The sequence below is a fragment of the Amblyomma maculatum genome, chromosome 2, assembly GCF_055883805.1.
Source record: "Amblyomma maculatum isolate TAMU_Amacu chromosome 2, ASM5588380v1, whole genome shotgun sequence".
Taxonomy (NCBI): Eukaryota; Metazoa; Arthropoda; class Arachnida; order Ixodida; family Ixodidae; genus Amblyomma; species Amblyomma maculatum.
Genome location: NC_139345.1, coordinates 166,301,688 through 166,319,585, shown reverse-complemented (window position 1 = coordinate 166,319,585; position 17,898 = coordinate 166,301,688). Strand labels below are relative to the sequence as shown.

At 42.6% G+C, this 17,898-nt stretch overlaps 1 protein-coding gene across 1 annotated transcript; it reads right to left on the bottom strand.

The window, feature by feature from the left end:
* Positions 1-2,788: 2,788 nt before the first annotated feature.
* Positions 2,789-17,244, bottom strand: LOC146200364 (uncharacterized). Its single transcript, XM_084592335.1, has 8 exons — positions 16,830-17,244; positions 16,526-16,732; positions 16,385-16,469; positions 16,110-16,275; positions 15,371-15,426; positions 6,633-6,851; positions 6,462-6,546; positions 2,789-2,946 (listed from the first exon to the last, which is right to left on the bottom strand). The coding sequence occupies exons 1-8, from the start codon at positions 16,904-16,906 to the stop codon at positions 2,789-2,791; spliced, it is 1,053 nt and encodes a 350-aa protein (XP_084448461.1). The 5' UTR covers positions 16,907-17,244.
* Between the last annotated feature and the right edge of the window lie 654 nt (positions 17,245-17,898).

Genomic DNA, 17,898 nt, shown 5'->3' with positions numbered 1-17,898 from the left:
GCCAACATTGTCCCAGCAAGTTCGATGTGCTGTCACGAATATGGCTAGAATGAAAAAGGCTGCATTTTATGGCCTGCACAGGCAGTGCCACAAAATGTGTAATCTTGACATCATCAATGGCACATGAATGGAGTAGCCGGTGTACTCAAACCATTGGATTAATATTGGTATCGACAATATGCGGCATGAATGGAGTAGCCAGTGCACCTGCAATGGCTAACCATTGGTATGATATTGGCATTGACAATGGGCCATCAATGGAATAGCTGGTATTAAACAAATATTGGTAATGCAATGATGGTATAATGCTGGACAGTATTGGCAAGAATCATGGTGCATGAATGGAAAGTCTAATATTGTGCCTACATTGGTGGCTCCAGCTTGGTTGAACACTGGACCAATCTTGGAACGAAAGATGGTCCAAGAATGGAGAATGTAGTAAAATGCCCAAATGCCAATATCAGTCCAATATTGATGCCATTCTTTTCCAGTGATGAACCATTGTTGGACCAATGCTGGTGTGCTGCTTGGGAATGTAGTTGCATTAAGAGCACAGTATGTTCTTGTTTTGTTCTCACAGTAGCCAATGTCTACTGCTTTCCTGGTTGTTTTAGCTGTTGTTTTCCTGATTTTGTTTGGGTCATTCTGCTGTCTCTACTTGCGCGGAGCGAGGCACGTTTTCTAAAAACGTAGGTCTTGCTTGAACCCTCTGATTGCGCCAGTAGCGAATATTTTTGGGTAAACACCGTGTTAAATTGCCGTGAAGGAAATATTTGTTTGTGATGGTAGCCTTCATTTTTAATTTCATGTTTAATTCACATGAATTTGTGCGTCAGTCGTCGATATGAAGATCATAGCTGCTTCGAACAAGGTTATTAATAAAGGTGTGCGCGGACCGAAAATATGAACCTGAGCCCGGTCCTCCCCGTGGCAAATAGGCCCAGTCCTGCCCGAGCCCTCTGCTCATACTTAACACCTGGGCCCAGCCCGAACTCCTCCTAATTTCAGTTAAAGTGATGCTACAGAAATAAATAATTTAATGTTGAGCTTGTTAAAAATTTCAATGCTCTGTTAGTTCGCTTAGGATTAAAATTTTGCATATAATTACACATAATTGCCATTCAAAGTTATGCATACCCAATTAGGTTGTCCACTGATTAGGTATGGGATATATGCGGCGCTCGTGGGTCAACATTACGGCAGCGCAGAGGTTTCTCTTGCATTGCTGTTTTCAAAAGAGCGCTTAATCCTCTCGCTCACATTTTGCATTTTGTGGTGCCAAGCAACTAACGTCGCTTCATTGCGCATGCCGAGAAACGAAGAAGCTCAAGGAGCGAATATCCCAGACAGCACACCAACATCGCACCAACACCGGTCCAACGTTGGAAAAAATTGGCGCCAACATTGGTGTAGCATTGGCATTTGGGGAAATTACTACATTTTTATATATTGGTCCGACTTATCTAACGACATTGGTCCAGCCATGGCACAGCCAGTACTGGTGATAACCCGGCGTTGACACTCTTATATTGTCATCCAACTTAAATGACTGATACAGCCAGTATTGGTTATAAAGCGTATTTGCCGCTTTTATCAAATATTACAGAGTTTTAGAATAGGGGGCCGCAAGCTTTGGGGCCCCCAAGGAGCTTGGGGCGTCGAAATGCGCATGCGCAGAACGTAAGGCGCGCTTGGCGTCTTGGGTTAACGCTAGGAACGGCCCCTATTTTTCGGAAATAGCGTTCGCCCCAAGCCGCCATTGGGCCGCTTGGGTTACGGCAACATGGCGGCGACCGGCCAAGCGGCGGCCGCTCGCCTCGGCACACATTCGTCGTCACCGCTCCATGGTGTCACGCGTTCATGGCAAACGAAAGGCCAACGAAGCTTATGCTATGTCTCATGATGCCCGCCCGCACCACCACATTTTAGCGATAAAACGCCCTATATTTTCTGATTGCTTCCCGATTTACCGAGCTGCTAGGCCTAGCGAGTTCGCCTGGTTCGGTTGCCATGGGGACCAGACGGCGGAAAGCGCTGAAGGTTCAAATGAGTTTTCCCGGCCTCGGCCTGGATTGACAATTGGCCGATTTCGTCTTGTATGACAAAAACAGTTTGTATAACTGGTAGTTTTAATATAGTTTTGTGCAATAGTAGCACTTTTTGATTAACAAAATAGCTTTGTTGGCTCTTATATATTTAAATGCTTTTTCTTGGTTTACCGTTGTGGCGCTGCAATCGACGAACGCAAGCCCGGCTCCGCTGCATCGGGAAAACCCCTATTCTAAAACTCGCCCCTCGGCTAGCACGTTGCGCCGCCGCACGCTATTTCCTTGGGGGTTCCAAGCCTTGGGTCCCCCTATTCTAAAACTCCCTATTGGCGTACAGCCTGATTTAACGGCGCACGCAACGTTGGCGCCACTATTGTTAAGCCCTTTTTAGCCAGCTAAAATAATTTCATTTAAACCTTTTTTTACTGTGGCTGATGCTTTCACGATTTCAAAAACTTGACCTTCGTGTTTTTCGTATTCTAATCATTTTCTAACTACCATCTTAGGCATCTTCTGAAAGAGCCGCCAAAAAAGCAAACAAAGGTTCTCTAAAAACATTTTATTTAAGGCCGATGTACATGTTGCTGGGTAATGGTGCAAATACTGGAAGTGACTATAGGCAGCAGTTTGGTAGCAGTGCAGGGTGTGGAGAAGTTACTACGTGGAGGGGCCAGGGAAAGGGCATGACCCAGGCAGCACACTGGGCGCCACCCCGGGAGCCAAGCCAGTACTAGGGCTCATCATGGTGGCTGCCGGGGCAGTTGGCTGAAGGGTCTGCTGAAGAGCTTCAGCGTAGCGCCTCTTCCTGCCACCCGACGGTCAACTGACCCAGGCAGCCATTTCCGAATAAACCCTAGTGCTGTAGACAAGTCAACCCCCTGGGTCTCACAAATGATGTCTGCACATAAAGCAAAGCATATGTCACCATAACACCCAACCTCAGCTAATCGAAGCAGATCTCAAATCTGTGTTCTCATGATTCAGCACAAAATAGATACAGCAGCCTTAAGCTTGTGCATTCTTCTTACAAGCTTTCTGCTACAGGCCTCTTTAGTCTGCAGACATGCAGCTTGTGATGTATGCTTGGTAAAATAAATGGGCAAAATATGCAACCTGCATTAAGAGCAAGAGAAATTTTGGAGCAAAAATGTTTGGTAAACTAATCACTTTAGATGAATGCATACTATTCTTATACACTTAGTGGCCCTGAAACATAACTACTTAGGCTCCAGAACCTATCAGTGTATAAAAAAACAATCGAGAATCGAGAGCATTTTGGCTTACAGTGCATTCAGGGCATTATGATGTTAAAGGCCACATGTAAGAATGCTTTTCTGTACACCACTTACAAGCTGACATGCATCATTTTGGGCAGACTAAAACGAAGTAAAAATATTCCCCTTGCTACATCAGAGGCAGACAAGCAAAATAAGGCACAGCTGAAAAGATATACCCGCAGCGATTTTGCATAACCTTAAGCTCACAAAAACTCTTTTTCCCTTTTTTCCATGAAGGCTGTACTTTTCTTGGACAGGTACACTCATGATGGCGGTCATCACATTTGCCCTGCCTCTTTTAAATCTCTCCCGCCGAGACGCCGTAGCTTAGTTCGCTGAAAACAAGCAAAGTGGCACAATTATTGAATTACTTTTTACATAAATCCACACCCACAGTTGTCTAAATAGCGAGTTGACTACCTGCTATCAGCCCACGAAAGCAAAATACCTACAATGTCATGCTTTAGGAGGGAACATTTTTTACCAACTTTAACAAGTACCTGATAGGCTCCCGAGTCATGTTTCCCATTCTTGCTAAGCCTTGCACATTTAGGCTTTCCTTTACATATAATTGCTGAAGGTTTCACCTATTTAAGTTTTCTAAAACATCTCTTCACTTAATAAATGCATGCAAACAATCAGGGCTGCCCCTTTTGTAATTGTGCATCATTTTCAGTCATAGCCCTTTGATTTAAAACATCAGAAGCAGCACCTCATAGCCGCAAGAAAGCAGACATCCCTTCCCGCATTTCGGTTAGCCACGTGCAAGTGAAAATTATGATTAGTACTTTTCAAATATTTAACACAGATCGATTGGAAACAATTCTTTCGGAACAATATAACTATTCAGCATAAAGTTCATTATTGTTTTGTACATATCCTGTAATAATAAATGTAAAATAATTTTATCATTTAATAAATTTAATGTAAGCCCAAGCCAAGGGCTTACATTAAAACATATAGAGAACTGTTTTTGGTATTTGGTTGCTCAGTGACGAGGAAATGGAAGTGTTGAAATAAGTGGCATTGGTCTCCAAATCATCCTGCTACAGAGATGTTACTCTTAAAGTGACAGTGTTAAATGCATTGTTCTCAAGAAACTGGGCGACGAAATTGTCAGCAAAACATCCCGAAAGTGCATCTGGTATGTAGTAGTTGCCATGCGGCATAGTCAAGCATCGGTTAGTACTTGGATTGTGTAACATCACGACACTACATGGTATAGCAAAGTTGGTAGAAGCTGCCAACTCTGGCAGGCCTTTTAAGATAGAGGATGAAATTGTAATCGCACTTTCTAAAGCCCTTGGATCCCTAGTCAGTCATTCTATCCCTGTGCTACGCTAGCACGGTCTTATTGCTTGATAAAGAGGGGCTTTAATGCAGATTGGCCTCTCATATAGCTTATGAGTGTATGCTAATGAGAATGTGAGAGATAATAGAGCAGGTAGCAAAGTGCATGTACTATCAGGGACGGAATGTTTTGAAGACGTGTCATCAGGAATCAAGGCACACAGTACATAGCTCATTATTAGTCAGTGCCTGAAGACCAGACTTATTGGAGTAAACGTAGGACTTCAGTGCTATGTCTAGTGCTAATGAAATCTAGTGGTCACCAAAGAATGTGACACGTTTGCACCAATACTTCTTTTCTCATGTCCTGGAAACTTTTTTTTCCAATAGCACACAGACAAGGGCCAGCGAAGGGAGCAGTGAATCCTGCTGCATCATATCCTCGAAGACAGAGCTCATATAATAACCCTGACACAGAGCCATTCTCAGACTGTTGAGTCAAGAGCCTTCCAGATCCTTAATCGTGATCCAACTCAAAGGTGTTGTGCTGCTGCTACAATGCAGCAAATTTGATCATCATTGGGAAATTCTATCACCTAGCATTGAAGTGCAATAGCAACATCACTGCAAATAATTTTGCAGGCGTGCAAGCAATTAGCTTTCAAGCATGTCCTCAAAAAGATTAAAAACGAGTTACCCATTAGTTAAATCAATTTTGTTTTCTATAGAAGCTGCATTGCATTCATGCACTTTTTTGGAAGCTGGTGTTGGTTGCTTTTGCACCACTAGAAACAATAGTATTGTGCTTCCTGAAGTGCTTTCAAGCCAGGACTGACTTCGTATAATCTGAAGACCTATAAATTTTCAATGATTACAATCCAGTGTGATGCTCAGCATTCTGCATTCGAGCGTACAAATCTACTGTTTAAAGGACTTCAGGACTCAATTTTTCAAAACATTTGAACGTAAAACAACAGCCTCTTATCTGCATGTCCAGCTGCACATTCAGTTGCTGCAACAGTCTTTCTGAAGCTAGCCTCAACTTCGATTAACTGAAAACGAAATGCAAAAACAAGGGGACTGGTCCCGGCTCATTTCGGAAACATTCAAATAGTATAAAATACAGACAAAAGAAATATACCACCAGCCTTAAATGTGCGCTAATAATATACTAGAGTTCAGTGAACATAAATAACCTTTTGGCATAAAATTGTCTCCCAGTTACAAGCCAAAGCACAAGTCAGTGGCATGGCACTTATGATATCATTTGAAGTAATGCTTTCATATTTAAAATAATAAATAACATTGCAGGCTAATGTTGAAGCACGGCTTTATATGACTAAATTACGACATCATTACATGACCTAAAATATGTGAGAAGTGCTAATCTGCAACCAACATCTTAAAAAGGGTACAGGTATTGGAAATATTAACTTTTCTCAAAACACTGGACCAAGAAATGCAAGGGCAACTAGATTAAAAGATAATTTTTTATTAAACTTACACGCTACATTGAGGTTAAACAGCGCGAAAAAAGACGAGGACGAACGAAGTACACAAACGAGCGCTGACTTTCAACTCGCTTTATTGGTTGTCCCGCGAAAATATATACATGGAACAAACAACAAAAGAAAACGTGAAGACACTGATAACCAAAGATACATATCTCCAGCTGAGGTTGACAACAGCGGCATCATTGCCTTGCATTCAGAAACCTCATTTCCTTTGCTGTTAGAGCCACTGAAGCACTACTAACAAAATCATCATTTATCTTCGCGATCTATCTTCGTGGCTCTAACAGCGAAGGAAATGAGGTTTCATGGATATAAAAGACACCCTTACTGACCCGGACAAGTGAACACTTTTGACACTAAGATTTGTAAGGCAACAACAATTGGAGTCTTGAAGGCCTTTGACCGGTGTAAGGCAACCTGAACAAGCATGCAAAACACTGTCATGCATTCATTTTGGCATTGCCAGGCATGTTTGGTAAAACCATAGAAACAAACATTATTACCAAGGCTGCCGCTACGCGGTCATCTTTAACAGCTGCCTCAGCTTTCTCCAGCTCTTCAATCATGTGAGCTGACAAGTTCACACCTTCAACCTCAGGGGCAGCTGGAGCAGCCCTAGTTTGCTTTTCTGCCTCCAGCAATAGAAGTTTCTCCCAGATTTCTTTGAGTTGCTTGGCATTCTCCTTAATAAGGTGTTTTTGTTCCACCTGAAGCCGGATAATCTGCAGCAGGGCCTCTGAAATGGAGCAAATATTTCAGTCAGGGAAGGCTAGCGTATCAGTTAATGAGGCAAGCATATTTAATGCTCAATCTACCATCTACTCAGTTCTGACTTGAAGGTAATACATGGCAATATAAAGCCAACACCATATCCTGCTCTGTATTATGCTTCACTGACTGCCACTCATTTCACTCCGTTACAGTATAGACATCTAATTTTTGGTTGCATGTAATAATCTTAGTGATTATACATAGGCGACTGCTGTGCCATGGATCATCACATACTAGTTTGCTTTTACCACTAAATAATTCATAATTGAATTTCTTTTCTCCCCTATTTCAGTTTCAACAGCCAACTGATATATATGATAGCAAATTTAGGTCTGGGTCACATGCAGGATTAAAAAATAATGATACAATCACTCATTCAACACTTTAATTCACTGCGGTGCTAAAGACAGTCTGCCTTGACAAGAGGGATCACAATGACTCAATAAGCACCAGCTACATTGGTTTTTTCGTCCCTCACATGACCTAGACTTAACTTTGACAACTTTAGCTATCTATGTGATGCTGTTGAAACCAATAAAGGTGAGAAATTCAATTATAGATGATTTAACAGCCATAAAAAAGTAGTTGTTAGTGTACAGTAATGCTTTACTTATCACCAAGAAAATGTATGCAGAATTATATTTCCATGCTCATTTAAAGCAATGATAAACCAACAGCACATTTCTCTAATATGTTTTTGCTTTTTCTTCTGCATATAAAGATCACGCAATGGTTATGTTGCTTATCATAACTGTTGAAACACAAGCACAATAAAGCCAACATTTGTCAAGCACTGTTTTCTCACAGCAATTACCTGTACCCATCAGCGTGCAGGAAGGGTGGGGAGCAGAGAAGGAAGCGACTACCCCCCCCCCTCTAATGTTCTAATTTTCTAAGAAGGCACCAAGTCTGCCTCATAACGTTACTCTGTTGGACCTGAGCAGTCATTTTTAAAACTGCACAGTTATGGTAATGCAAGATTTTTTTATGATACTGGTGGCCGGGGACCTTTGATGTGTTCCAAGAACTGTTACTTGCCACCTTTATCTCTGGAAAGCAGAGGGCTCAAACCACTTAGAGATCAACATTGTTGCACTATTTTCAATTCTGCATTCACGGCAAAGCTTTATTTGTTTTTAAAAGCACATTATTCGCTTATTAACACGAAGCTTACAAATATTTATTTCTTCTTTTCAAAAGCCACCACCATACGGTTGTATTACTGTGATTGAGGCACATCAAATAATCTTATGCTCTTGTTCATGCTTGGCGTCATGAAACGTGGCTTTTTCACTTTCTTTGTAGCACGAGATGCGCTGAGATTAGTCTGAAATGATTCCAGGCAAGCATTACAGTTTCCATATTATGCCAGACGTTTCCAGTATTCTTTAGCTGTTTTATCTAGATGTTTTTTGCCGACTTTAAATTGAGCATTGGCGAAGGCAAAAAGCGTTTTCTATTCGATGGCCAGCAAGCACGTTTGCTACTATCGGTGCCGTCGAGTTGCTATAGCTCGTTTGCAGACACAAGTCAGCCCAATAGTTAATTCCAGTGCTACACCTGTCTGTTCATTTGTCGCCTATGGCATTGTCACCATCATATGACAATATGCAGCAATTCCATCACATTAAAATGTGTTATTACAATTACTCACATTTGAGCTGCGTTTTGGCTGCAAGGGCCATAGAGGGGGGAGGAGATTTGGCTCCTTCTAATGCAGGAGCATTAGATGGAGAACACCTGACTGTACCTCACACTCAGTCCCTTCATAACATGCCGTTGGATCAAATGAATCTAGTGCCCATTGCCTCTAAAGCAGTAGCTTTTTTATGATTCGATTCGAGCTATGTTGTCCCCTTTTCTTACTAATATCAGTGATGGTATTCGGGCATATGCAGCATTCATGAATCTCAGAAAGTATCTTAACAAACTAGAGTTGAAATATTCATTAAAGCGCACTCTCCTTTCCCTTTTATTGATTACAAAAACGATACCACTATACATGTCTGCTGAAAACAGCATGTAAACAAGCATGCATAACAATTCAAAGCATCAAACTTGCCCATTGTGATTTCTGCCATGTTTTAGTTTCTGCAGCTGCAACAATGGAGAACTACTTGCTTCTCTGATTGGTTGGTACGTTGGAAAAGTGAGATAGAGAACACATCTTGAAAACTCAACGAGCTTTTCCTTCAGACAGTAACACAAAGGGGATTAGTGAGCGTTTAGGCACCTAGATTTATTTTGCAGCAAAAGTGATATCTCACAGATGCATTTATCACTTCCTCACTTGTGATTAAATGACGCCTCAGACAGCTCATTAGTAAGCAGCCTTTAGAGCGGCCAATGACTATTTTTTTCAAAAAGTGAAAGTGGATGACACTAGCATTTTATGCAATGCTTAGGCAAGTTGCAGTCATGGCTGATTAAAAAAAATATGCAGCTCATCCTCTCAAATTTTAAGTTTTTCCGAGGCTATTGAATCATTCGAACTTTTTCTGGTTGATAAAGTTCAAGTTAACGAGCTTTTACTGTATAGCAGTGCAAGCTCCTGAAGCAGCTGGGAATCTTGCCTCAGTTTCTCTCCCCTCCAGCTGAATAAACTGTCACAATAAAATAATAAAAAATGCGGAAAAAGTAAACAAAGTTTTTTAATATCTAGTGCTAGTTTACTCTGCCAACACTCTCAAATGTGCAGAAACGCAAGTAAATGCCCATTCACGGAAGCTACTAGACCTGCGTGCTGGTATTAAATGCTCAAGATATCCTAACAAAGCAGCACAGCTTCTTTACAGTGGCAGCCAAAAAAGAGTGCTAAGTGAGTTTTACTGTGCTCAATGCTCTCCCCCTCTGTCTGCCACATAGCACTCCAATGCATGAAATCAGACACTGCATATGATAAAAGCTTGCTCTTATCATCCCGACAAAGAGAGTGAGGGAGCAGCACTGCGTCAGCCAACATACACTCAGAGGCAGACACCGGTAGCATTCAGAAATAGCCAATAGCACTACAGCTCGACCCGGCACTTGATCCTCCAGTTTGGCAATGCAGCACAACTTTTTGTAAAGAGAGTACATATGTACCGTCTTTGCCAAAAGTAACCAGGCTGCTGCGAGGGCTGACGGAGCAAGTGCGCGGCCGTGTGGCGGCGTTGCGCTCCCTGTGGCTTATCGGCGCTCGCCACCTCCGAGGGTACAAAAGCTGTCGTAACTTCGCACCCTCACTCTCGCTTGTTGGATGATAAAAACTAGGCGCGTATGATGTGCCGGCTGCGGTTTCACGTGTGCGAAGCTTGGTTGTGCCCAGCGAGGGCGCTCAGTATAGCGACGGGGCTATTCGCTCTTCTCGGCAACTGCCCTGAAGCAGATGTCGCGTTTCTCGCTATATATTTATACGTGCTTGTGTTCTGCAATCCGCTACTGAAGCACACCAGCAGAATTGCGCTTTCCTGCGTGTTTGATGTGCCTGTACAAAAAGAATGATAACGCACCTTGAAATTTCAACATGCTTTCTCCGAGGAGCCTTGCGTACTGCAATTTTACGGACCGTACCTCCGGTACAAAGTTGTGGGAAAGCTTGTGAACCCTTCCAAGCCACCTTATCTCTCTTTTAGGCTTGCAAAATTGTGCTAGTCTCTTGGGGAGGCTGTGTATAAATAAGATCAATGTTTGATTCTAACACATTTTTGCATTTGCTTGTAGGTAAGTTTTGGTAACAAACGATAATGAAAGCTTCCTCACGCTTAGCCATTTTATGCACATGACTGCTTTCTCATTCGCGGAACCCTTATTTCAGAGCAGCATTGTCTGGCAAATCTAGCACATATTCGTCCTAGAAACGGACAAGAGCTCACCGTGTCTACTATCACCTCCTTTATGTTTTCCGCAGTTGCCGAGAAGAGATAATAGCCCCGTCGCTATACTGAGCGCCCTCGCTGGGCACAACGAGGCTTCGCACGCGTGAAACCGCAACCCGCACATCATACGCGCCTAGTTTTATCATCCAACGGGCGAGAGTGAGGGTGCGAAGTTACGTCAGCTGTTGTACCCTCGGAGCTGACGAGCGCCGATAAGCCACAGCGAGCGCAACGCCGCCACACGGCCGCGTGCTTGCTCCGGCAGCCTTCGGAGCAGCCTGGTTACTTTTGGCAAAGACGGTACAGGCAAAAACTGTGCTTTCAAGTGGCATTGATGCAAAGCTGCATTTTGATCAAATTAAACGTTATCTTCAGCTTTGCACCAGTAGTAAGTTTACTTGTGTCTGCAGTGCAGTGAGAACAATGTCATATACAGTTATTCTGTCAATTTGAAAATTTGGAATAGCGAACAGAATATCCATGCATTTGATTATTCGAGTGAACCAAATAGTGTTATCTAGAAATCATTTGAATGTTTGTATACTACCAAACATTGGCAAGGGGTTAAAATTATTATTTTCCTTTGAAAACGGCTGAAAAACAACTGGGCTCACATTAACACTGCGTACCCACCTTGGAGTAATCAGTATGCTCAGGAGAGAGGGTTCAGTGCTACTGTGGGGTCCATTGGTTTGAAAGCATTATTATTGCTCATACAAAGCCTCTAAGGCTGCAAAACATATCAAGGCCCAGGTAAATTTAGCAACCTTGCCTTGATGCCCTATCTCGAAGGTCATGACATATACGTGCTGTCACCCATCTCGGGTCTTGATTTATAGCTATAGTTTATCAGTTTTTTTCGTCATCAACGAGAAAAGATGTTTTACATATATAACTCCAATCGGACAGAGTTAAAACGCTGAATTCATGCTACGGCTCCTTAATTAACAAGAGTGCTGTATATGTTAACAAGTACAGCTTCAACGGCATGTTAGCACAGTACTGCAGCTACATCACCGGTGACAAAGTTCTGTAGTTTGTTTCGACTGGGTGTGGCCTGCAAAAGAAACACAAGTGGCAGCACCAGGAAAAACTACAATACAGGGTGGGTGATTAGTCACCACCTAAAGCAGGTTCGATGCAGAGACACATTTCTTAAAAAGGGACATGCTTCAGGCTTTTCAAAGGGCCCTGATAAGGAATATATCTGCAGGGGAACAATTAAAAATTTCCACAAAATAGGAAGGGGAGGGGGGGGGGGGCTAGAAGGACAAAGACGCAGAATAATAACTGGACAGTGAACTACACCTGGCACGCAAAAAAATCATAGTTCAAGGGCCAACTCAAGTAGGAAGTGATAAGGAGGAAACGTGTTTGGAGAAACACGCTGAGTTTATGCTGTTGCAGAGGGGGATAGTGTACATGTGCTGTGAATAAACTATACAATTAACGCTATTTGGGATCGTTTTCCCAAATATTTATGGTGCGGAGGGAACATAATTGGTGGTTTTAATGTTCCTTTAGAGATATACATTCCTGCTGGTTTCAATGTTCTAAATTTATGGATTAGATATGCCTCTCTATACTTTCTGTCCCTTGCAGATTTAAAGCCTGACTGGAGAATAGATCATTTAATTTCTTCGAACTTATGGTCTTGCTCACGAAATGTTGGGAAACTGCTTTCGGTGGTTTTTTGCCTGTGTCTGCCCGATGGCCATTAAACCTTATGTTCATTGATTGCCCTGTCTCTCCTATGTACTCCTATATTATGACAGAAGGAGCATTCTAGAAGGTAGACAACGCTTGAAAATGTGCAGTTAAAGCCTGATTTTGTGTGAAAAGTGAAATTTCTTGCATTACTTTTAACCGTGGTATCTTTTTGTATATGACTGCACGTTGAGCATCCACCTCGCATTCGGGAGGTACAGGGTTCGATCCCCAGTGCCACCGGGTACCCACCGGTTTCCAATGGGTACAAGATTTCCCCCGGCCTGGTGCTCGGCTCTTCTGGGGTGAAATGCTTGGGAAAAGGGGCCATGAACCAAAATGTTGGTTCATGGTTAAATGCAAAGTGGAAGGCGTGTTGTTTTTTACTTCCGCTTTGCATTTAATGCTCTTTATTCTAATAATCACCATAAGACAAATTCCTGTAAATGTCAACAGTATAAACATAAAAAAAAAACGTTTGCCTTGCACTTGTAGACTGTTCGCTCTTTTAAATCCCCAAAAGCTTGTTATTGCTTTGATACAAGAACTTTCAAAGCTTAACTTGCAAAGCTTACAGGTATTATACGACCAGTCTCTAAATAAAAAATGACATCTGAAAAGGTTAAGATTAAGCCGGAAAATAACAATATAAATAATAAGTACTTATAACCCAGAAACAAATAAATATCAATAAATGCCCATAACATAAAGAACAACCACAGTATCTCGTTCCCAAATTGTACTCTCCCATTCTTCGTGGAAAAGAAAAGCAGCACGTGCTCACTCCTACTAAACCTCGAGCAGTCGTCACTTTAGATTATAGGCATTGAAAGGGTACAACGGTTGATGACACATTCACTTATCCTGAAAAGAAAAAAATGGATACTTGGAGAAGAAAGAGGGCAGGTTGCCTGATGCCTCTTTGCTGAAGGCAGCTAAATGTCCATGCGAAGTTTGTGTCGATTAAGGGCCCAATGCTTCTCAGTTCCGCAAAGAATGCGTACCACTGGAGACAAGGCTTTTTAGCTGATTTTAGTCGAATAACAAGTTTGATGGCAAAGCTGACTAGCAAAGCTTGCATATGGTCTTGTAACAAAAGCTAAAATTATTCTCAGCTGGCTGGCTGCATCCCTTGCTCCACAGGCTGCATGCGGCCCATGTGCTACAGGGCTGTTTGAGTTCCCTTTGATAGAGCTAAGCAGTCTGCAGGAAAGGTGCCAGTTTGGCTGGCATTAAATCACCCAAGGGTTTTAGCAGGACATTCTTCTTGCCATGGTAACACCGGCCTATGAGGCACACTGTGATGAAGGGCTTAGTACTAAATTTGACAGCTCTTCTTTTCTGCTTTGCATCTAAACCTTAGCAATTTTTTTCATCCAAAATGCCAGAGTTAGCCACAAAACTCCGCAGCAAATCAGCGCCTGCTTGTGGAAACTAGTATGGCTGTTAATTGTGAATGACAAACTACACAAGTACACGTTCGCCTTCAACATTAAAAAACACTGTTTCACTTAGAATATGACTTCTGAACAGACTCAAGAAGAGGCAAAACTCTTTTCTTAAAGCTGACATGGAACCATGCAGACGGTTCACTGCTTAGAGTTAATACAAATTAAGTAAACGTAAGAAGTTAAAAGACAGTTTGTACCGATATCATAATGGCTATTAAGGATCAGAGAACAAAGTTAAATCCTTTGGCATTTTCTTTATCTTAGATAGCTCTGACATTGGCAAAAGGAAATATGGGATATTCATGCACTGTGTTTATAAAGATCAGTATGTATGTTGTTAGTAAATAGAGAACAATGCTGCAGCGAAAAGCATGCCACATGCCAACATAGCAGCGACAGCAATTCAGATGTGCAGCAATATTCTGCTGCCTTAACTCGCTAGAGAAATCATTGTTTCTGTGAACTTAATTTAAAATCTAAAAAACTAAAAGAGAGTCATATGTTATGGAGTGTGTTATAATAAGAAGCATAAATGTTATGACCTGATCGACCAAGTTAGGAACACTTCGCCTAGTTTTGGTTGCTGACAGGCTCTTCTCTCAAGCAAAATATGTGAATATAGTTAACTGTACATCTTCATTGTAAGATCAGAAAGCATCTGACATTCTTGGCCTACAAAATAAACGAAAACTGAGCGAGTTGATGCATCATTGAAGAACTAAACACAGCGCTGCAATGATGAACATGAAAGAAGAAGGGCAAGAACTTGTCTCTCTTTTGTGTCCGTCATCCTAGTGCTGTGTATAGTTCTTCTTGGGCTACCAAATGACTTGCTCACATTGAATACAAGCTGGTCTGGTCAGCTGCAATTTGTAGCAGTATTGAGAGCTGTGAATGCATTTCCTTGCAAAAATAAGTCAGCCGCCGAACAGAACATGTATGAATATCCGAGTCTCATCAGCCATGGCCACTGAAGCAGCTAGCCTGCTAATATATTGTCAGGTGCAAGCCATGCAATAGATGAAATTGATGAGACTGCGTCCCCGTTTTTTCCAGACATGGAATTATACTAAGATACAAGAACACAGCGGCAATTCCCCGCAAAAAAAAGCTCTCCAGCCAGTGGTGTCAATTGAGTATCATGAAACCGTTGATAGGTTTTTTGTACCTATACTCCTGGAAAACGTTTGTAGCTCTACTGTGAAGGCTAGGCAGGGAAGTGAAGCTGACGGGCTTTTGTTCCCATTCTGTGGAGAATGAACTACACACCTACTCCATACCATCTGTCGGACTCTGCCCTTCATCCCACTGCACCCTACTCTGAACTACACATGCCACTACAGTGGGACAAAGTCACTTCTCTATCCTGTCCATGCCACAGTCTATGTGGTGGCGCTAATGCTGATACATGCCCATTGAATACGGCAAAGTACAGGGAAGTTAAGCAAACCCAACCTTGATGCCTGGTCTTGGAGGCCATGGCTGATAAAGAGCACCTCCTATAAGTACAGCTGGCAGGCAACAAAGGGTGCGGCAGATGTGAGAAGACTGGATTAACCATCGAGTTTTGAAAATCAGTCGATCCCATTACCTGGGATCGCGCTTCATCGCGCGCGCTCTCCCCGAGACAGATTCCTCCTCCACCCCCCTTTCCCCTCTCCTCGTTGTCACGTCGCGCGAGCCGCGTAGGCGGAGGTGCAGGCTGCCGCCGCAGTCGCGCCGCGCTATCAGCGCGATCGCGAAACATCCCCTTCTATGACTTCGAATACTTATGATTTACTGTAAACACTTGGAGGTACTTTCCCTTAGATCAATTCTTCATCTGGTTTTCGTTCCACATTGTCCTTTTGAGTCTTCACGTGAAAATTGCATGTAGCGAAAACCTGGATGTAACGAAAAATCGCACATTTTACAATTTCGTTATAAGCAGGTTTAACTTATAACAACCAGTTATGATGGAACACGTTTTGATTTGGAAGAATATTTTGTACGGCACAGCAGTGGCGTCGAGCACCCGGTGCGAAGGCGCGCCGCAGCGCGGCTACCCCTGTCCTGAATTTGTCCTGAATATTGACTCAATTGTGCTCGATGTAGTGGCCAAATATACAAACGGATAAAAATAAATTCTTATGGTGCTACACTTGAGCTAGTGAAAGCCTGGAAATGCAATAAGAGGGCTGGAAAACAGGTCTACAATTTGGCTTTATACTCACCACACGACACTGTCTTTTCATGCGAGGGCTCTCTTCGTCACGTTTCTTGTGGGCAAATTTTCTTTTGGCTTCATGAACGACCGAAACTGCGCCCATTGACTTTCGCATGTTGCCCATTCGGTACTGGAATGCAACTTTCCATGAATCCTGGAAAAGGTAATGCACAATGTTCGCATAGTATAAGTCATACCACTGCATTCTGGCGCCTGTGTAATCCTTAATATTGTCCCTCAATTGCAGGAGTTTCTGTACTTACATAACCTGTGCCAATGGTGTCTCTAAGGGCCGGACACTGCTGGACTAGAGCTCTAGCAGCTGACTCATAGAGCTTTCCTGGGCACCTGAAAAAAAAATAAAAGTGGCGCACTGATGGTGGAAATATTCTACTGCAACTCACAATGATATTGTACGCAGATGCGTCATTATCCATGTGACTATGCGGGGCTTTACAGCGCCTGGAAGCTCTCCGCATTTAGCGTTGCTGATGTCGATTTTGATGTCAAACGGCACAGGAGGCAACGTATAGTTCATTTCCATGCCAGCAAGCGGAAGACCTTGGCACTGGCTGCCTGCAGCCATTTGTATGACGTTTGCTTCCTCTGTTCTGAAATCAGGAAAACCAAAAGGAACATTACAAGCACTAATAAATGCTAAAACATGTTTTTTACATCTAAACTTTATAATTAAGTTTCGATACTCACATCGTGTCCAGTGCCACTTCCTTCATGATGGGCATAAGTCTGACTCGGTCGCCAACGCAAAAGATATGGCCATCCATTACGTCTACAAATGACTCGAAACGAGTGTCGTAAATCTGAAAGAAGCATGAACGTATGTATGCACCAGCTACCGCAGTGCACAACCCCAAAGAAATCTTTCTAACTTCAGCTCGGTTGAAATTATTCTGATTTCTAGAATGCTATCACACACACAAAAAAATTAAACCATAAAACGTACGCTTCATTGAAACAGTCCATGCCAATGAGTTATTTCGTAAGCCACCCTTACTGTGTCGTCTTTTTTAAACCATACAAAAATGTCCACAGGGGTTGGGTTTACTACAAACCTAGAAATTACTACAAAAACACGACACAGCTGCGACGTAAACACGTGTGAAAAAACATGCTTAGTTAGACTTGTGCAAAACTGCTTAAAAAAAACTTTACGCAATGATGCTTTTCGCACGAAGCCCAACTTTTACGGTGTTAGGTTCGTTTTACTTTTAATCGTGCCTATGCTCAACAAGAACACAGCGTTTGCACAGGACAAACAACAGCGACAATAGGGCATATGCTACTGTTCTTTCAAAACGCCTCGTTTTCGTGAAGCTGTGAAGCCAGCTGGCTTCACAGGTGAAATTTTATTCCAACAGAGTTGGCATTATTTAAACGGCTTTTAGTTTTTGTCAGGATCTGGAAATACGCGCAACAATTTGCCAACAATGGCAATAAATAATTACTTTTGAAATGCACAGGTCTTCGTATTTCAAGCAATGAAGATGAAAACAGCGCAACTTACCTCGATGCGCACGTTTGCTGCCCCATCCATAAAATCGGTATCCAGCAAAGCATTCATCAGATCTTCCCGCCGATGCCGCCCGCCGACTTGAATCACTTCTTTCCGGTCTTTCCAAATCACTAGACATTGGATGGGCGCCAAACACAGCGCCTGACTTTCCTCCGACATTGTTCGGCGTCACTTTTCCCGCCAAAGTCAGTATCAGTGGCGGACGGTGAATACCGCGAAGCTGACCGAATGAAAATACGCCAG